Source organism: Abramis brama (genome assembly GCF_963993115.1).
Source record: "Abramis brama genome assembly, chromosome: 9".
NCBI lineage: Eukaryota > Metazoa > Chordata > Actinopteri > Cypriniformes > Leuciscidae > Abramis > Abramis brama.
In genome coordinates, this window is record NC_139971.1 from 30,842,061 (window position 1) to 30,864,138 (window position 22,078).

The 22,078-nt window shown below is 34.9% G+C and overlaps 1 protein-coding gene across 3 annotated transcripts; it reads left to right on the forward strand.

Annotated features, from left to right (window-relative positions):
- The first annotated feature begins 507 nt into the window (after positions 1-507).
- On the forward strand, positions 508-21,701 carry plcg2 (phospholipase C, gamma 2). 3 transcript variants are annotated; one of them, XM_084124534.1, is made up of 33 exons: positions 508-731; positions 2,900-3,102; positions 5,066-5,218; positions 5,714-5,807; positions 5,931-5,978; positions 6,078-6,162; positions 6,406-6,489; positions 7,150-7,193; positions 7,298-7,358; positions 7,676-7,777; positions 7,864-7,982; positions 8,076-8,161; positions 8,338-8,455; positions 9,281-9,449; positions 9,547-9,642; positions 9,753-9,836; positions 9,935-10,116; positions 11,279-11,479; positions 11,644-11,763; positions 13,130-13,310; positions 14,969-15,037; positions 15,374-15,483; positions 16,212-16,302; positions 16,452-16,518; positions 16,613-16,779; positions 17,071-17,173; positions 17,671-17,874; positions 18,640-18,779; positions 18,907-19,018; positions 19,436-19,615; positions 19,722-19,810; positions 20,314-20,477; positions 20,583-21,701. In XM_084124534.1, the coding sequence occupies exons 2-33, from the start codon at positions 2,919-2,921 to the stop codon at positions 20,629-20,631; spliced, it is 3,756 nt and encodes a 1,251-aa protein (XP_083980660.1). In that variant the 5' UTR covers positions 508-731; positions 2,900-2,918; the 3' UTR covers positions 20,632-21,701. The 3 variants fall into 3 exon arrangements, with proteins under 3 accessions (XP_083980660.1, XP_083980661.1, XP_083980659.1); XM_084124535.1 differs by lacking the exon at positions 508-731 and adding an exon at positions 914-1,301 and having other exon boundaries at positions 20,314-20,495; XM_084124533.1 differs by lacking the exon at positions 508-731 and adding an exon at positions 914-1,301.
- The last annotated feature ends 377 nt before the right edge of the window (positions 21,702-22,078 follow it).

Sequence of the window (22,078 nt, forward strand, 5' to 3'; positions counted from 1 at the left end):
AAACCCAGAAAGCACCAAATACATAAATGTAATTCTCAGAATGAAATTGTAAAAGAATCACTATTGATTGACAATAGGAAATTACAAAACCATATTATAATAATGGCAATTAAAAAAAAAAGGAACTTTGTTTCCACAATAATTTGGCATTTGACAGTAAACTGTAACTTTGATAGATGCTGTAAGCATACTGGAGTTTCCAGCATGCATCGCTGTATTAATAAAATGTGCAGATTACTGTTTATTGTTTGCTGCTTTTAGTAATGGCTCTTTTGCAGTCACTCACTGTTTTTAATATTATTAAACAATGAACAATCCTAATAATGTACTATACAACATGGATATTAAATAAGTGAACCACTTTGGTTTTGAGGTCGAAATTACACTTTTTCAAGATGAAGTGGGTTATATATTTACAGTGGGTTACCATGGTAGCCTAATACTTTTTGCATCCAGATGATAAATATGTTACCCAACAGTCTTCTAATCTGATTTTTTTTTTCATGCATTCTTAATGCAAATGAACAGTGGAATGCGCGCGCTGGAAAGTAATGCTATAAGAAAAGAACGTGACTTGAATTCGACATTCTAGGCTACGGAGGCTTTTTCTCATTCGCATGTTTAAAGAAATAAACATGAGAATAAGTCCAATCATTCATTACTCAAACATCAACATAATTTTGGACGACAACATTTTCTTCTGACAGCCAGCGCCCAGCTGCGAGCAACAGGTGCTTTCATTTTCATATCACCTCCTCAAAAGTTTACTTAGAAAGTATGTCCATTTTTATACTTTGCTTTAAGGCATTCCGTTTGCATTTAGAGTCATACATATAGTTTTCACAGAGTAATTAATAGGTTGTTAATGATTATGAACATAAAACACTAAATTAGAAGAACTTCGTGATGTCATGATTACGTCAATACGGGCAACAAGCGACTGAAACACAATCTGAATACACACCGAAATAAACGCTTCTCCAGTATCAGGATATCACGTTTTTTGGCACATTTACACAGGCACAAAGACACAAGTTTGACAGCGTGGTACACACATCGCTATCTCTTCCCTGGGGATTTTGCATAGATATTTTTGCTTCCGGATTTTTTTTTTATTCTCAAAATGTTCTCTTCACTTCCTTGTGTTAAGCGAATAGAGGAACTGACCACATTGTGACTAGACTGATCATAGAGATTTTTTCAATACTGCATTAGGCTATTTTTTATTTTTAAAATGAGAATTAGTTAGACTACAGCAGGCGGTTTTCGAAGTGGTCATTGATTGTCTTCTCTAAACTTGGGTAAGTATTTTTTTAATTTGGATGTTTGGATGTTTACATCACGGAGTATTACAGTAGCTGTTTATGTATGTGTACATTTATTTAAAGGCCTACATTTTTGTTTATGAAAAATACACTGATAAAGTATAAGGCGTTTTCTAAAACTAAATATGAGTTGAAGCTCCTTTAGTTTTCCCATTTATCATCAATGGGAAAATTGTTACTTGAAAATCTGCAAATATTTGCAACAAAATGCACAATAAGTAATGCACAAAATTGTTCTATACATATCCGTGGTCTATAAAAAAAGCTAATTCTGCAAAAGCAGGTGTACGTGCCTCCTCTGCCTCTTGTTGTAAATGATAACACTTACGTATTGTACTTACAGTAAAGACAAACCCAGATGTGGCATATACATTTTCTGACAATGTAGAGTAACAGATCTTCACTTATTCTTATCTTGTTATCATTTGTGTAAAAACTTTTGGTTTGTTAACTGTTTTTTTTATCTTGGTGCTTGTCTTTATATGTTTGGAAAGACAAATAGAATGGTCTCTCTTTCACACATAAGCACAAAATGGAAGAATTGAGGGTGTGAAGGTGATGTACAAAGGTTTCTGAATGGAAACCACATTGAGTTTACTGGGTTAATGATTTACTTTTAAAGAGGGACTTGCTTTGGGACACTTCCACAGTACTCAGCTACTCATTTGCAATGCAAATATTGGCTTCTATGGGGAACGAGACATGAAACATCTATTTTGCTTGCCATGGTTCAACAGTTTGGAAAACTGACTTGTCTCTGAAAGGTGTACTGTTTAGTCACAGATAACTGATGGTGATATTCCTCCTTGGGTTTTGATAATTTCTATTATCAGAGCTGACATGCATGATTGGGAAATTACAGCATTAACATTGTCTTCCTCACAAATTGTACTTCTTTAAACCCAAAACTGTAAAGAGGAATCAATTGTTCTAGCAAAGTTTAATGAGCACTTGTTTCATTTGACAACTTAAAAAGCTTCAGTGAATGTATTTGCTGTTGTCTATGAAACAGTAGCTGTATAATCCATTCAATAACTTCCATGCAATTTCACAACACGATGGATTAATTCAGATACAAGTATTTCAAGATATTCATCACTCATCCTCGTGTCGTCCCAAAAAACTAGTTTCAAAACTTGAATGAATTTCTTTCATCTGCAGAACACAAAAACAATATTTTGAAGAATGTTTCAACCTTTTTTGTCCATGTAATGAAAGTCACTGCAAACCATTGAATGGGCAATGAAAACACTGAGACATTTTTCAAAATATCTTCTTTTGTGTTCCAGAGAAGAAAGTCATACAGGTTTTGAAACAACATGAATTTTTGAAACAACAGCAGAATTTTCATTTCAGTTAATGTTTGATTTGTTCCATGCAGTGTCTTGAAAATTTGAATATCAAATACTCCGTTGTGTTTTGATATTCAAAGTACAGACATTTTCAGCTATATAATTCAGTTGTACAGAAAGCATACCTGCCAAGTATCTACATATGTACCATGAGACTACATGTGTACCTGCTGCCACTCAGATTGCAATAAGTAACCACCTGTGGCCGTTTGTTTTTGCCAGTGTGTGACCAAAGGCAGAGATGGCAGGCCGCACTCAGCAGGGAGACCTGACCGAGTACAAGAAGAGTCTCATTAAGCGGGACTTGGAGATGGGGATAGTGATGACCGTGTACAGACAGAGGATGGAGAGGCTTACCGTGCAGGTCATCATGGAGACGCGACAGGTGGCCTGGACGCGCACCGCCGACAAGACAGAAGGAGTGTGTGAGTACCTTGCCTCAAGTTAATTTCTTGCATTTACACTTACCTTTACATTTAAGCTGTACATTGTTTCTGTATGTGTAAAGAAAATAACCCATGTTTGTTTTACCATTTAAGCTACAGGAACTTTATGATAAATGTTTATTAGTAGTGCTGTAAAATTGATTCATTGCACCCAACAGAAAAGTTTGGAAATATATATATATATATATATATATATATATATATATATATATATATATATATATACACACACACACACACACACACACACACACACACACATAAATAATTAATAATTACATACACAGACACATACGCGCGCACACACACACACACACACACGCACACATATATACATACAAACTTTTTTTATGTTAGATGCGATTCATTTTAATTAATCGATTTGACAGTACTATTTATTAGACAATTAATACTTAATAAGTTATTGTGTGTCTTTGGATGTTACAAATATGTGGCCATATAAAGTGGCTTTAAATTCTATAAAAAAAATCTAGTTTTTTTTTTCATTTAGCAGACAATTTTATCCAAAGCAACATACTGTATAAATGATGATCGTCACAAGCAATTTATCAACAATTTTTGCAGTACACATATTCAAGGAATGCATTTATATTTTAAAGGAATATTTATTTTAAAGTTAAAAGCATGTTAATGTGTTCTTTTTAAATTTGGGTTTAAGTTATTGTTTTACAGAAATGTAAATGAATTACTACTATTCAAAGGTTTGGTGTTGGTTAGATTTTGTAATATTTTTTGTCAAAAAAAAAATCTCGTACGTTCATCAAGGCTGCATTTATTTGATGATTTTTTAAATATATATATATATATATATAAAAATTCTGTGAAGCTAAAATTTCAGCATCATCATTACTCCAGCGTTCTAATATGTAGATTTGGTGCTCAAGAGCTATTTCTTATTATTATCAATTTAGAAAACACAAAATGTTTGTGGAAAACCATGATACATGATAAATAGAAAGTTCAAAAGACCAGTATTTATTTAAAATAGAAATCTTTTGTCACAATGTAAAAGTCTTTATTGTCCTCGCTGAATAAAAGTATCACTTTAAACATAAAAAACTCTTGAGTGTATATCACTAACAATTTTATATAAAAATCCCACAGATAAATTTAATAGTGAGATGAACTGACCATCAACTTCAACATTCCAGGTTGATCTGTTAAATAATAGAGAGCTGATTTCAGACAGTAATCATAGGCTGTCTATAAGTGAGCTACCTCGCTGTCTCCATGGGCAGCAACAATCTAAACTCATATGGCACCATGATCTTGTAGGAGGACACTTTTGGGGGTGTGGCCAGTGAACTGACTGTCTGTTGCCAGTAATTATGGTTGTCTGTGGTGCCATCACACCCGTCTCACCCAATGAAGTGCCACTTCCAGTTTCAACTAATCTTCCTTTTTGTTTCTTTTGTACATGACTCCTTGTGCATTTTATACTGTTCATACTCTTATTTCTGGTTATGACGTAACATGTCTTGTGCCTTGTCATGGTGCTTCTGATATTTACATATATTCATATATTTATATATATAAAAACCATACATTTATATTTAATTCAAAACTCTTCCCAACAGGAATTATCTCTTTATCTCTTCAGATCTGGTCCAGTGATGTTTTAGTATTTTGTTATATACTATTATAGTATTTTTATATATTCTAAATGAGCATTTATTTGTATATGTTTTACATTTTTTTTTGTATTTTTTTTAACGATTTTTATCAAGTTTTTCATCTTATATTTCATTTCAATATATATATATATATATATATATATATATATATATTTTTTTTTTTTTTTCAAGAAACGAAAAAGATTTTTAATAGTTTTACTTTTAGTTAACAATAACAACACTATGATTGCTGTCGGTTGATCTGAATACTGTCAGTATATGTTTATGTTGCAATCTCATTTTTGCAGTGGACCTTTTTGAGATCCGGGAAGTACGACCAGGAAAAAACTCCAAAGAATTTGATCGATTCAAGGACACCAAGGATAAAAATACAGACCCCAACACATGCTTTACCATATTCTATGGCTCTCAGTTTGTTCTCAACACTCTCAGTCTGGGGGGTATGTGTGCTTTTTATATATTACATATTCTAAGTTATAAAACCATATAAAGATAAGGTAGGCAATTTTGAACATGCTAGCAATAGCTAACCTCACAGTGCTCTCCAAAGCCACGCCTCCTCAAAACACATGATTTTATAAGTAAAATGCATTTTGTTAGACACCGTTAGACACAGCAGCGTCTGCAAAAAGTCACGAGATGAGAGATGTTAAATTACCCCATGTCTCAAAGCACATAACATTACAATAATAATGAACATAAACAGCTTACAGAGCTCTAGTTGTACCACCTAGCCTAGCCTGAGGGAGCCACTTCCTTTCTTTCAATATACATTTTAGATTTATTTGATATTTTGATATGTATAGACTGCATTAAAACACATTTTGCTTACCTGAGTTAACGGACATTCCATTATTTGGCTGGTTTAGAAATGACTGTTAAAGGAAGAACTAACTGCATTGTTTTTAGCGCTGATAGTGTTTGCTGTTCCACAGCTGATTCAGTGGACGATGCAGATAAATGGCTGACAGGACTGGAGTTACTCAGACAGGAGACACTGGTGGCTCACACACCAGAGATTATAGAGAGGTACACACACACACACACACACACACACATACACACACACACACAGAGTGTACCTTGTGTATCTATGAACCGTAACCCAAATCATTATGTTTGTTTCATTCTCTGTTTTCCCTCTTACTGTAGTTGGCTGAGGAAACAGATGTACTCGGTTGATCAGACAAAGAAAAATAGGTTCTCCTCTTTCTCTTTCACCTGCTTCTCACCCAGTTTCATTGCAGTTTTTGTCTCACCTCTTTACCCCTCTTTAATGCTTTTTCATGTCTCTCACAGCATTACCTTGAAAGAGCTCAAGTCTCTTTTGCCACAAATGAACTTCAAAGTACCAGGTGGACGTTTTTTGAAGGACAGAATTTCGGTATGAATGATTCATTGTATACACATCATTTTGACGGAAGTGAATGCTTTGCATCATATGGAAAACTTTATGGCAACTGAATTGGAACATTTCCTCTCCTAATGTTTTGCAAATGGTGATCTGTGTTTATCCACAAGTTTTAATATATACATATACTACAGTAAATATATATATATATTTTTTTTTTCAAAGACATGTTTAGTTAATGGCTTTGCACTAAAAATATAAACTTCATAATTTCAGTCAGTGGGAGCAAAGAAAGATGTCCTGGATTTTGAGCAATTTCACAAATTCTACAATCTTCTGATATTTGACAACCAAAAGATGGTAAGAGTGCAGTTTAGTTTTGCTGAATAAAATATGCTTTGGGTGTAATTTTTATATATATATATATATATATATATATATATATATAAATTACACCCAAAGCATATTTAATCAGTAGCATATTTACATTACTGTTCAAAAGTTTGGGGTCGGTAAGATTATTTAAAAAAAAAAAAAACCTCTTATACTCACAAAGGCTGGATTTATTTGATCAAAATACACTAAAAACTGCAATATTGTGAAATGTTATTACAATTTGTAATAACTGTTTTATGTTTTAATATATTTTAAAATGTAATTTATTCCCATGATGGCAAAGCTGAATTTTCAGCATCATTACTCCAGTCATCAGAGTTACATGATCCTTCAGAAATTCTATGCTGATTTAGTGCTCAGGAAACAATTATTATCAATGTTGAAAACAGTTGTGCTGCATGAATTTTTTTTGATTGGCAGATGGCATTATAACCGTAAAACATATATTTTCATTTATTTGAAATGGAAATCTTTTGTAACATTATAAAAGACTTCACTGTCATGACTTAACTGAATAAAAGTATTAACTTCTTCGGGGAAGAACTTTTGGACCCTTAACTTTTGAAATATATATATATATATATGTTACATACTTATGTTGAATGTTGCTTGTCATTTTGTTAGATTCTAGAGGAGTTTAAAAAGGAGTCGTGTGCTTTCATCATGGGGTAAGAAACTGTCCATTATTTTGGTTGAATCAGTTCTTTAAATGTGCATCATGTGGTCATGCTAATGTTCTCATTCTTATTATTTTGTATTTTTTTCTCTTCAGTATCAACGATCTGCCTATTCAACTCTCCGATTTTCAAAGATTCCTTTTATATCAGCAAAGAGTAAGATTGATATGTATTTGTATACTTCCTGCTCATCCATCCATGCATTCAGTTGTTTAAGACTGAAATCAGAATCATATTGTTTATAACATTATATATCATTTATTTTAGCACAGTTTCACAATTAAGTGAACATGGGGTGAATTTTAAATCATTTTAATTTCGCTACTTTAGTTTGTCGACGTGGCATTATCCTGACATTATCACACAGTCAATCTAGCTATATTTATATATTGTATACCTGTCATCTACAGTATATATATTTCATTTAAATTCTATTTGTTTTGTTAAGAAAATTCTGTGAATTTATTTTGTAGGATACATGGGCCAACAATCTGAATCAAGTCAGAGAGCTGATGACTATATTTATCGATGACACCATGAGGAAGACTAATGATCCAGCCTTTACTGTTGAAGAGGTACATCTTATAGAGATCTGTTTACTCTATGTTCATTTATATTTGCAGGTTATGTGTTTATAGAGCTTTTCTCTATATCTTTCTAGTTCCTCAGTTTTCTCTTCTCCAAAGAAAACTCAATTTGGGATGAGAAGTTCTCAGAGATTTGCCCACTGGACATGAACAATCCTCTGTCTCACTACTGGATCAACTCTTCTCACAACACGTCAGTGCTGCTGTTCTTCATGCTCATGACACACATGCCTCCTCGTCATGATGAACTTCCTGTGTTACTTCATGTGTTTTGCTTTTTTCACAGATATTTAACTGGAGATCAACTGCGCAGTGAGTCCTCAACAGAAGCTTATGTGCGCTGCCTGAGGCTCGGCTGCCGCTGTATTGAGTGTCAGTGAACCATACCCTCATTTCTACATAAATACTTTTTAATTCTCTGCTAAACTAATGCAGGTCCCTTTCTGCTTCGCTATTAGAGTATGCATTGATGATAATAATACATTGAAATCTGAAATCAGTGGGAGTCAGTGTGATGACTGTTTTGTTTTTAATTTTTTTTTATTCAGTGGACTGCTGGAATGGTCCAGATGAACCTATTATATACCATGGCTGGACCAGAACCTCCAAGATAAAGTTTAAGGATGTGGTTAAGGCCATCAATGATCATGCTTTTGCAACATCTGAGTTAGTCATCAGCAACACACACATTCACACATTTATTTGGTGACGTTCTTGGGAAATGGGCGAATTTAACAAAACCTTTAAAGAACATGCCTGGGTCATAATGTGTCCCCTATTTAAAAGAAATAAGCAGATATATTTTGCATAAAGACAATTAAGCCTATTTTAAAGATTATTTGCATTGTGACATTATATTTATGACAATAAAACAAACTTTCCCCCTAAATTACTGCTACATGAAAAAAATAAATCATTAAAATATACATTTTAAATGTAAAGTGTTATAAAGCATGGGTAGAATTTGTTGCCTTTTAGTCAGTCACGTTTGACATTACGTCGATACTGACATATTGGGATCTCACTTGGGAGCCCAATCACCGTCGGATAGTAAGAAAACGGGCCAATAAAGATTGGCGAGTGAGATTTGCATGCCAAGGCACTCCCCTGTACATACGGGGATATAAGCTGGCCTACAACTCTTTTGGCCTACAACTCTTCAACAGCTTTTTGCTTTGGAGCCGAGTGGTTGCCTTAACTCGCTCTGCCATTCCTCTTCGCTAGAGAGGAGACATTCTTCCATTGGAGAAAAGCAGTTTTAGCCTCACGACTGCACAGATAAGTGCAGCGATTCCACCCCTGGGTGCTTCAACTTTCCCAGGCCGATGCGAGCGTCGGGCTTGAGAATACTTTCACAATGCACAGACATTTTAATAGTTTTCATTGTCTTCATGCCAAATATAATTATAAAATTATTACACACAGTTTTTGTTTTTTTGGAGATGCACAGAATTTATGAAGAATGTTTATGAACGGGTATACTGTTTGCAGGTATCCTGTGGTGCTGTCCATAGAAGAACACTGTGACATCAAGCAACAGAAAATGATGGCTCAGGTGTTCAAAGATGTTTTCCAGGACAAGCTTCTGATGGAGCCACTGGAACCAGAAGCAGAACAACTGCCATCACCAACCCAACTGAAGGGCAAGATCATCCTCAAGGTAGAAAAGCTTCACTGGATAATCCTGCATCCTTTCAGGTTACAAGCCAATACCAAGCCACAACAATCAATGTTTTGCTACTAACTTTTTCATACAGCACAAGAAACTGAATCTTGATGGGACTTTTGGCAAAAAGGATCTACGCAAAGGAGATAAGCAGGGAGAGCTCTTCATCTGGGATCCAATAGATGAGGTGCCAAAATCCAGTTAACATCATCATGGGCTTGTGTGGTTGTTTCATCTTATTTCAGTTGCCTTAATTGATTATGAGTGTAATTTCTGTGTGACCGTGTCCGTGTGCAGAGATGGTACAAGCACTACTGTGTGATCGAGAACAAGACATTGTATTATGCTGAGGAGAATGATCTAGAGGACGATGTTGGAAAGGTAAATCACTGAGACTCAATTACAGAATGAGATTCACTTTAAAATGCCACAAATTAAGGAAATAAACTGTGTAATTCAAATGTAAAACCTCTCCTCAGTCGCCCCAGGGAGGTACAGAGCTTCATCAGTCAGAGCCCTGGTTTCACGGGCGTATGTCAGAGGGCAGACAGACTGCCGAGCGACTGCTGCAAGAATATTGTGCAGATTCGGGTGGAGTTGACGGAACGTTTTTGGTGCGGGAGAGCGACACCTTCGTCAATGATTGCACCCTCTCATTCTGGTAATGTAGGCCTGTTCTCGTTCTCTTCAAAGAGGGAGGAAAGATTGGTTTTTTATTCCCTATTTTCTCTCTTTTTTATTGTCTTTAATTTAGTCTTTACAAATGGAAGAAACAGGGAAAATGCAGCATATGCAGTTGATATGTGTCATTCCTACTATGCAGTACATTTTCATGTCCCATCATAATGTTAGATAAAATATTAATCTGGCAGTTGTTTAAGACTGAAATCAGAATCATATTATTTATAACATTATATAACATTTATTTTAGCACAGTTTCACATTTAAGTGAACATGGGGTGAATTTTAAATCATTTTAGTTAGTTCGTCCAAAAATGAAAATTCTGTCATAATTTACTCGCCCTCAAGTTATTCCAAACCTTTATGAATTTCTTTCTTCTGCTGAACACAAAAGAAGATATTTTGAAGAATGTCTATAACCAGACAGTTGATGGACCCCATTGACTTGTTTTCCATACATACTATGGAAGTCAATGGGGCCAATCAACTGTTTAGTTTCCAACATTCTTCAAAATATCTTCTTTTGTGTTAAGCAGAAGAAAGAAATTCATGCAGGTTTGCAACAACTTGAGGGTGGGTGAGTAAATTACTGTATGAACTATCATTTTAACTTTAAGTTGACACCTTCTTGTTAGCTAATTCGCAATTAATTTAATTTATGCTTATTAATTTAAATAAGTCATGTATTACAGTCATTTATATTTGTATTGATATTGTACTCAAATTACAGTACTAAAATCAACACAATACAAATACAATATCAATTGTAATCAATACAAAACAAATACAATCAAACAGTTTGAGCATGTCATAATGGCATAAAGTTTTTCATAATGACATCACTGACTCAATGTCTCACTGACCAGTGACTAACTTTAGCACTTTGTTTATCCTGTTAGTTTATTTTTTAGTTTACATTGTGTAAATGATTCATAATTAATACATTTATGTGCCTGATGTTGACCAAAGTATATTTCTGAAAGAAATACCCTTTTATAGAAATACTTCCATTACAATGCATCCATATGGTGCTGCATAACAAGAATGACCCATATTATTCATATTAATTACTTTTTTTCTTTGGTCACAAATATACAGAAATGCACATTTTGCTAAATAAATTCACTGTGTGGTCTTTGCAGGCGCAGCGGACGAGTTCAGCATTGTCGAATCCGTTCCTGCATAGAAGGAGGTCACACTGTCTATTTCCTCACAGAAAACCTGCATTTCCCCAGTGTGTATGCACTCATCCAGTATTACAGGGAAAACCTGCTCCGCTGTCAAGATTTTTACCTGCGCCTCACCGAACTTGTGCCTCGACCAGACCAGCACCTGCGTGAAGGGTTAGTCGATACTTGATGTGCACAAACAACATCATTGGTGTTCACCACATCCCGGCCAGCAGGGCTGTAGAAGACCACGTGGTCAGGCTTGCAGCCTCTCCTAACGCTCACTACAGCGTAGCACTACACGTAGATGTGAAGCTGTATTTTTTTTTTGTCTTCAGGTGGTTTTACAGTAACCTGAGTCGAGGTGAGGCGGAGGACTATCTCATGAGGATCCCTAGAGATGGAGCCTTCCTCATCAGACAGAGAGAAGATTCAGAATCTTACGCCATCACCTTCAGGTGCTGCTCTGTTTTCCATCTCTTCGTTAGCATTGCTTTTTAAGATTGTTTTTCAAAACACGTTACCCCTAGTATTACACTCAAATACTTAAGTTGTCCATCCATTCACATCCCATCATGTGGAGAGATTTGTATTTATATATGCTGTATGTATATGTACTGTATATCAATTCATGTCATTTTATTAAACCAATTAATAGATTTCAGTTATTGATTTAAATACATTATTTAAAAACAACTAATCATTTAATAAAATAATAATTAAAAAAAAAACTTTTTTGATACTTTATTGGGTCACCACTTGATTTCCAATACGAGTCCTGAAGCAAAATGTGCTGTTACTTTTCTAAGACAAAAACAAAAAATCCCATAGACTTGGTTTAGTGTGGATCATGCTTCATGAACCATTTATTATTTAAATTATTTATCATTTATTATTTAAAAACAAGTATTTTAAACCGTTGAAGTGCAGTAAGCAGTGAAAGACGGCTCATTTTGCTGTATGCGCATGCTGTCAGAGAGACTGTTTCTCATCGCTGTCTGAGACGCGCACATAAAAGCTGCTGTTCATAAAGCGCAAGAACTGAACTGAGTGCTTTTTGCCAACTAAATGAGCTTGAACGGTTAAATACACATGCTTATGTGTCAAAGACTTGACCATGTCTTTACAAGTAAACATAGTGATTTATGTCTTAAAGTGACAGGATCCAAATTTACCTGCTGTCATTATTAAAGGGTTAGTTCACCCAAAAATGAAAATTCTGTCAGTAATTACTCACCCTCATGTTGTTCCAACCCCCGTAAGACTTTCGTTCATCTTCGGAACACAAATGAAGATATTTTTGATGAAATCTGAGAGCTGGCTCACTTTTTTATATTTTAAAAGTATCAAAAGCAAAAATAACTATTGTGATATAAATCGTTATCTTGAATTAAAATTACTCATCGTGATATAAGAATTTGTTCATATCGCACACTCTTACAGTCTTTTTGTGATTTATGTGCTGAAAATGAACATCAACATTTGTGAGATTTATTTCAACAGTTTTGAGGTTGAATAAAAACTTTTTTTTGTCACTGCATAATAATGACCTGTGAATTTATGTTGGATATTAAATGTTCTTATGTGTGTTTTTAATGGGAGATTTGTGGATACAGTAATTAATTTAGATTTGTACGGAAATATTTTTTTCTAAATTAACTGTAATTGTTTTAAAAAAATCAACACATCCCAGAAGCTCAATTCATCCAATTCATAGCCTCAAAATTGGGGCAAAAGACCCACAGTAGCACGTTGTTGTTGGTGTTTATATTATTTAATTAAATAATTATTGTAATTCATTGTGGGTTTTATTTGCTGAAACAGAGGTGAAGGGATGGTGAAGCACTGCCGGATACACAAAGAGGGGTCTATGTACGTGCTGGGCACCTCTAGTGAGTTTGAGAGCCTGGTGGAATTGGTGGACTATTTCAAAAAGAAACCGTTATATCGGAAGATCAAACTCCGCTACCCAGTCACACCAGAACTAGTTGATCGCTTCAGTTCGGTAAGAAAAAAATATTGTTTCTTTTGGAATAGAAAATACTTTTTGGTTACTTTATTTTAAGGTGACTGTGTTACAGTGTAAATATAATATTTAACTATATGTACTTACTATTGGGTAAGGATTAGGGTTTGGTTTAGGATTAGTTGCATGTAATTATGCAGAATTTATAGTTATACTATAGTAACTACATGTAACGTGTAACGAGGACACTGTAAAATAAAGTGTTACCCACTTTTTATACAGCCCCATACTGCGGACTGTACTGAGCACTGTGCAGTGATTGTACAACGGTTTTTCTTTGAGTGCATTGTCTGCATACGCTCTTCAAAGTGAACAAGGGCATGTGCACCTCTTCCTTTGCTACGGCCACAGTTTGCATGTCACACTTGCATCCTTTCATCTGTAGTAGCCTAGTTCTTTTGGTCTCTTCTCCTTTTTCCAATCAAAGTTCAGACCAAAAGTTCTGACTTAGTTGAACAAGTATAATATGCACTAAGGTGTCATTGTTTTGTGTAAATGTGTTCAAGGAGACATATAAACTAAAACATGTCTCTTTTTTCACTTCTTGAGGATATGCTAATGTTTCCCCCGCACGCACACACACACACACACACACACACACACGTCGCAAAATCACATTCCTGATGTCACAATTTGAAAGAGCAACCAAACCTGAACAATGACCTCTTATATAGCGAAATATTTTTCACAATTTAAAATGTCTAATTATTATTGAGAACAGATATTTTTGTGGAAACCGTGATAACTGTTTTTCAGGATTTGAAATAGATTTTTTTTTAAACATTATAAATGTCTTTACTGTTACTTTTGATCAATTTAATGCGACCTTGCTGAATGTTTTTCTTTGATCAATCACAATCATGTTCATTATTAATATAATATAATATTATGGAAGCTTGTTTCCACCATGGAATAAAAACTTGTGACTTTTTATCTCACAATTCTGACTTTTTTTTCTCACGATAAGAACGCATGCTATAAAGTCGAGTTATAAAGTTGCGTGATATAAACTCGCAATTGCGTGTTATATTGTCAGAATTGCGAGATATAAACTGTTATGACTTTTTTCTTTTCTGTAAGAATTGCAACTTTATATTGCGCAATTCTGACATAATAACTCACAATTGCGACTTTATATCACGCAATTCTGAGAAAAAAAGTACGAATTGTGAGATAAAAAACTTTTTAATTTTTTATTCCATTGCAGAAACAAGCTTCCATTATTTATATATGGCTGTGTGTGTGTATATATATATATATATATATATATATATATACCAATTAATAAATTTCAATCATTTATTTAAATATTCAGTTTAGTTAAAAACATATATTTATTTTTAAATACATTAATTACAACAAATTACAACATTAAAACAAATATTTATTTACATGAAATGTATTGCTCATTTAATTAAATAACACATAATTCTTTTTTAAAATAAAAATGTTTCAATAAACTTTTGAGTCACCACTTGCTTTCCAATACGGGTGCTGAAGCAAAATCATTTGCGAACCACTGATCTAGAACACAGACTAATCAGACATATAAAATGTGTAGATTATAGATTTTGCTTGGCTTAAGTCTAATGTGCTGGGAAAAATGTCTAAGAAATGCTTTATGTCTTTCTTTTCAGATAACCAAAACTGCTTCACTTTATGATTCTAAACAGTATGTGGAGGCCAACGAGATAGAGCCATCTCTGGTAAGCACTTTGAAGAGCGAACACAGCTCCTGCATGTTAGTATGCACAAGAGGTCATCTCCTGTGGGCTGGGGAGGAAGTGGTGGTGCTGGCTATCTCTTTCTCTCACATAGGAAACTGATCGTCTCGAAAGAGGAAATGCAGCCTGGCTAAAACAGCGATGTCATGTTTAGCCATAAATGCTTCATGTTTCTAGTTCGATGTAATTCACGCTTTCCCTTTAAAGAGAATTTATTTTAGCCTTCGCACTCTTTGAACCACTGAGGTGTTGTGTGGGTTACCTCAGTGCATTTGCAGATCCGTATAGCAAGATTGAACTTATTTTGTTGCGTTGCAGCCCCAGAGCACAGTGAAGGCCCTCTATGACTACAGGGCCATGCGGCCAGATGAACTCACCTTTTACAAGGGCTGTTTGATCCATAATGTGACTAAGGAGGCAAATGGATGGTGAGATTATTTGTATATTATGTCGATAAAATTGCATTGCAAAAAAGCTGTGGCAGTGCCATGATGGAGTGAAGGTATCAAATAATAAAAACCACGAAAATTTGATGAATACCATGGTACTAAATGATTACCACATACATGTACCACAGCATTTACACAAAACTCCAAGGTACGTTCAAAAGTTTGGGGTCGGTAAGATGTGTTTTTAAGATTTTAAGAAGACGTCTCTAATGCTCAACCCAAGACTGCATTTATTGATCAAAAGCATGGTAGAAACAGTAATATTGTTTTTTATTTTTACATGTTAAAATGTAATTTATTCTTGTGAATATAATTTATTAATATCAAGTTCAAAAGAACAGTGTTTATTTGAAATATATATTTTTTGTAACATTATAAATGTCTTTACTGTCACTTTGCTGAATAAAAGTATTACATTCTTTTAAAAAATCTTACCGACCCCAAACTTTTGAATTGAGGTGTACATCAAAGAATACTAATATTTTACCATGGCTCATGTCCATAACACATAGCTGGTATTACCATAGTAAATTGTCCAAAAACCCATGGTACTTTTATTTTATTGTAGCTTTGTGGCACATAGATGCATTATTGCCTTTTTGTGGCAGAAAAAAGATTATCATATCACTCTCTTGTGATTTGAATTGCTTACATTTTGAGAAGTTCACCAACATTTAATTTCCCCGTTTATCTGCTGATGCCTACAGGTGGAAAGGAGACTATGGTGGGAAACTGCAGCACTATTTCCCTTCAAATTATGTAGAAGAAGTGGCCAATACATCTGATGCCAATTACCAGGTAAAGCATATTACAAATGTGGAATTTAACTAAACAGATATGTCCTTTGGTGCTAGTTAGTATAGTATTGTGCATGCTTATTTGCTTACATACATAGAGAACATCTACATCCAATACTCTGAACATCAACATTAGCTGTTCTCTTTCAGCCTGAAGAGGAAAATCCATTAGGTGACTTATGTAAAGGGGTAGTGGACATCTCAAAGTGTACTGTTGGTAAGATGATTTATCTTCAGGGCCATTTAACACCTGTACAGCATGTGGCTTTGTTATGCTCAGACTTATTTTGCACTCATTTCTTCATTTCCAGTTCGCTCAGCCAAGCATAGCAAACCTGTGGTGGTGACGTTGCAGGATAAGGAAAATAAAGAGAACATGATGCCATTTGATTTGGCCACCGAGACCACTGAGGAGCTGTACGAGTGGTATCAGGTGGCCTGGGACATCACACAGAGAGAAGAAAACCGAGAGTTCGAGGTCTGTCTCACTCGCTTAGACTCACACACTCACGTTTGGTTAAGACGTGTCCTAAATAGGGCAAACCGGGGCTAGTTGTCACACGGGGAAGCTGTCACAAGGTTTTGAGTCACTCATTCTATAAATATAGGATTGTTTGTTTGAAGCCAGACAGATGTAGGGGGTGTTTAAATGCTAGGTGTAGCCCTTGAGAGAACATTTCATCTAAAGCATTCTAAGTATCTAGTCAAGTATTTCAAGTATAATGTTGGGCTAGGGTTTATGAATGTTTACAATAATTTCCCATTGCAGAAAATAAAACAGAGGGAGGTCGAGAGCAAAGAAGAGGTGGCCAGCGAGATGTCTGAACTGGTTGTTTACTGCCAGCCTCGCAGTAAAGACAAGGACCGCTTTGGTACAGCTAATTATATAAATATGCATTTATACATATTTACACAAATATGAATACATATGCACTACCATTCAAATGTTTGGGGTCAGTATTTTGTTTTAATGAAATTAACTTTTATTCAGAAAGTATTCATTAAATTAATCAAAAGTGGCAGTGAAGACATTTATTATGTTACAAAAGTTTATTTCAAATAAATGCTGTTTTTTAGTTTCACTGTGTCCACAAAAATATTAAGCAGCACAACTGTTTTTAACATTGATAATAATGAGAAATGTTTCTTGAGCACCAAATCAGCATTTTAGAATGATTTCTATTTTATTAAAATAGAAAACAGTTATTTTAAACTGTAATAATATTTTACAATATTACTGTTTTACTGATTAGACAAATGCAGCTTTTGGTGAGCGTAACAGACTTCTTTTAAAAAACATTGAAAAAAATGACCGACCCCAAACATATATTAACTGTGTGTTAACAATGCGATCACTTATCCCTTTCAGATAATTATACCTACAAAGAGGTTCGCTCCTTTGTAGAAAATAAGGTTCCTTCCAGAAACAAGTCGACTCAATTTATGTTATATAACCGCAAGTCGCTGAGCCGCATCTACCCCAAGGGCCAGAGGGTGGATTCCTCCAACTATGATCCGTATCCTCTGTGGATGTGCGGCTGTCACATGGTGGCACTCAACTTTCAAACTGCTGGTAAGATGAAGTGTGAAGTTGATCAGGTCTGCAAACATATGACCTCACTTTAAGTATACGACCTGTGACCGGCCATTTTTGCTCATGGGCATAAAGAACTTTTTGAGCCTATCACACTAAATCTATTAGTTTGTCAATGCTTTTTGGCAGCATAATGGTGTAGTTATGCCATGCATCTACCAGCAGGGGCAAGAAAACTGCACCACACAAATCAACCAACCCTTGACCTCTTGTGTAAAATAGTAAACAAGGAAGAGAGGAAATTACACAATGAAAGGTTTTATTGAAATTCTAGTTAAAGTTTAAATAAATGTTTGCTTAAATGGGTAGAGTATTAGACGGAAGCAGGGAACATGCAAAATAATGTAAGAATAGTGCGAAGGTTAAACAATTATTTGGTAACACTTTACAAATAAGGTCTCATTTGTTAACATTAGTTAACATGAACTAACAATGAGCAATTCATCTTTGTTAATGCTAGTAAAAATCAAATCGTTCATTGTTCATGTTAGTTTACAAATGTTAACAAATACAAGTTTGGATTTTAAAAATGTAAAGTAAATGTTGAAATTACAATTGACTAAGATTAATAAATGCTGTAGCAATTTTGTTCATTGTTAGTTCATGTTAAACATACTGTATAAACCTTAATGTAAAGACATGGGCTCAAACTGTGAGTGTAAGCACAAGAACAATACAACCTCTTTTAAGTCATTCAATAAAAAAAGAGCATAGCATATATTCAGTATATAAAACTCTCCTCAGATAAGTACATGCAGCTGAACAGCGCTCTCTTCAGTCTGAATGGAGGCACAGGATATGTGCTGCAACCTGAGATGATGCGCAGAGACTCCTATGACCCTCATCAGGAGAAGAAGAATGTCAGATCTACTATCACCATTAGGGTAAGACACGATCTTCATTCAAACAGAATAAAATGAATTTAGTCCGAGTCGGAGAACTGAACAAGAACGGTTTCATTTTAATAAAAGAATTGGAAAAGATTCTTGTTTTTGTTTTTTTGACGCTCAGGTGATAGGAGCGCGACATCTTCCCAAACCAGGGCGAAGCATTGCCAGTCCCTTTGTGGAGATTGAACTGTGTGGCCAAACAGAAGACAACAAAGTCAAGACTACCGTTTGCCGTAAGAAGCAGTCTTATTTTAATATCACTGAGATACTTTTTTAAAAGTTTTTATTCATATTTTGAATTGTTTTACATTTGCATTTCAGATTTAAAGTTTTAGTAATTTTGTTGTGTGTTTTTGTCGCTTATATTAGTTTTTGTTTTAAATATGTGAATAGTTTTTTTATCATTTTCATACTTATTCTTATAGATTTTCTAACTAGAATCTATGTGAACTGCTAACCTGCTAAGCTTTGTATATATATATGTGTGTGTGTGTGTGTGTGTTTAATTTTTTATAAAAATTATTATAGAAATACATTATTATTATATGTGTTACTGTTATTTGTGGACTGCCTTGTAATAGAGTGCACCAGAAGTATTTGTTTTATCTATAGAGATTTTACAAAATAAAAAAAATTAAATATGTCCACAGATGACAATGGACTGAACCCTGTATGGCTCGGGCCAAACTTTCAGCCTTCAGAGGCATTTACTTTCAACGTGTACGACCCAGACCTCACTTTTCTACGTTTTGTGGTCTTTGAGGAGGACATGTTCTCTGACCCCAATTTCCTGGCCCAGGCTACGTTCCCTGTGAAAGGTGTTCGCTCAGGTAAGTCTGTCAACATCATTGCCAAATTAGTTTTTTTTATGAAACATTGTGCAAGTGAATGCAGATTTAAGTTTGAGTACAAGAACTGAACTTGATGCGTTCACAGGGTACAGATCAGTCCCTTTAAAGAATGGATTTAGTGAAAACCTGGAGCTGGCAACTCTATTGGTGTATGTTGATATTCAGCTGGTGGAGGTAAGACACAGCTACATTTTTACATAAGAATTAGGTACTTTTGTTGATGATATAACTGTGACCATGGACCACAAAAACCACAGTCACATGGGTCGATTTTTTTGAAATTGAGATTTATACATCATCTGAAAACTGAATAAATAAGCTTTCCATTGATGTATGGTCTGTTAAGATAATAATCGCCTTTAAAGTTGTCCATATATGTTCGCGATTTTGCTGCATTCACTCACAAAAATATTTCTTTTATATATTTACGGTAGGAAATTTACAAAATATCTTCATGGAACATGATCTTTACTTAATATCCTGATGATTTTTGGCATAAAAGAAAAATCGATCATTTTGACCCATACAATGTATTGTTAGCAATTGCCACAAATATTCCCGTGCTACTTGTGACTGGTTTTGTGGTCCAAGGTCACAATTATAGAATATCTAATTTTGCTTTAATGAGAATACTCTGTAAGTTTAATGGAAATCCCCTGTCTGACTTGTTTCTTCAGAAAGCACAGGAAGAACTCTACTCCTCCTCGAAACAGTTGCAAAAGAAGCAGGCGGAGTTGAGCAATGAGTTCTGCCTCTATGACACTCACTCCAACCTGCAGCGCGCCGCGACTCCTAATCGCCGCGAGGACTTCTCGCAGGAGTTCACTTACTCGGAAAAAAAGTGAGTGCACAAAATTGCGTGAGTGAATTTAAAGACACATCACAGAGTGAATGCGTGAGTGAATTTAAAGAGGATATTCATATCTGTCTATCTTTGTCCATACAGGATAAATAAACAACAGCAAAAAATAAACAACAGCAAGTTCTACTCATGAGGAAAACACGAAGTCTAGTTCCCTCCCGGCCTGGTTCTAATGTTCTTAAGGGTCTCTTCTTCTCCATTCTGCTGCTCTATTACTACTGGTTCCCTAAACAGGCTGCAAAGACAGGAAGTTGCAGCCATCTCACTTTTAATGTCACACTGGAATAAATCAAAAAGTGAATTTTGAGCAATACTCATCTGTAAATGAGAAGATGTTTGACTGAAACTTAGAAGCTGTAAAAAAATTGTGGGCATAAAAACTGCAAGAAGGATTGTTTTTTTTGTGTGTGTGTGTGTGTGTGTGGTAAATGTGAAACTGTTAATCTACTACCTATTGGTTTGTAACTTTTCATTTGTAGCTGTATTAAACTCATCCTTATTGTCTTAACAATTTAAATAACAAGACATGTTATTTATTTGGTTTCTTTCTTGTTTTTAATATGGGTATTAGTAGAGGAAGTTTTAGCATTTGTTTGGATAAGTCAATTCACACTGCACTGACTGACACCGACCAACACGGACAATCACCTGACCAGATTACAGTATGCCACTTCTCAGACATTCCACAACCTGACAAACTTGAACGTTCAATCTGTGAAAACAAGCGCCGACCATTGGAAATCACTGATCTGAAGTGTCAGTTGCCGTTGTTCGCGGGTTCAGTGTGATTTGCCGGTACAGTGTGAATTGGCCTTAAAAGATATAATGTACAGTACGATATTCTTTATTGAAATATAGACCTTATGTAGCCCCGCCCCTTTTCAGCACTGCACTCTTGTGTTCTGTCTTCCGGTTTATATTTCCATGCCATGAAGGTAAGATCTTACGGACTTATGAATGACCCGCTCGTCATCAGCTTCAAACATAATGCTCGTGAGAACTTTCGGTAACTCTACAATAAGTAAATCCAATACACCAGCTAATTGCTTTTAAACTGAAGTTCAGACACAAAACTCTAAAGATGGCAGCAAGCTTGTTTCTCTGGCGCATAAGGTCTGTAAATATTTTTTGCAGCTGTAATGACCGTACATTATCCCAGTTATTACACGGCTACTCACCAAATAAATAAATATGTGCACATGACATATTGTTTTGATTTTCTTTAACTGTATCAAATGTACAATGTACAAAATATTCGGCCTATCAACAAGACAAACACCATAATAATATTACAATAATGTTTAAACCCCTGAAGTCCCCTGAGGTAATTTCTTAAGTATCAAGAATCAGGTATTCCATAGAGCCATGTATTAAAACCTAATAAAACTGAAAAGTGTCAAACAGTTTGACAGACATTTACATTATTCAGCCTCAATGGGAGAATACAACAAAGCTGTCTAGGAAATTGCTTTGTGCAATGAGAACATTACAGTATTGAAAATAGTGTTTGTCTGTGGAGGAATGAGATTGATCAAGATAAAACAACAACAACCCACTTAGCAATTTTGCGTTTAAAAGAC

Coding starts and splice junctions, on each gene's coding strand:
- plcg2 (XM_084124534.1), top strand. CDS start 2,919: ATGGCAGGCCGCACTCAGCAGGGAGACCTGACCGAGTACAAGAAGAGT. Junction 6,490..7,149: donor TATTTGACAACCAAAAGATG/GTAAGAGTGCAG, acceptor TCATTTTGTTAG/ATTCTAGAGGAGTTTAAAAA. Junction 15,038..15,373: donor ACGAGATAGAGCCATCTCTG/GTAAGCACTTTG, acceptor GTTGCGTTGCAG/CCCCAGAGCACAGTGAAGGC.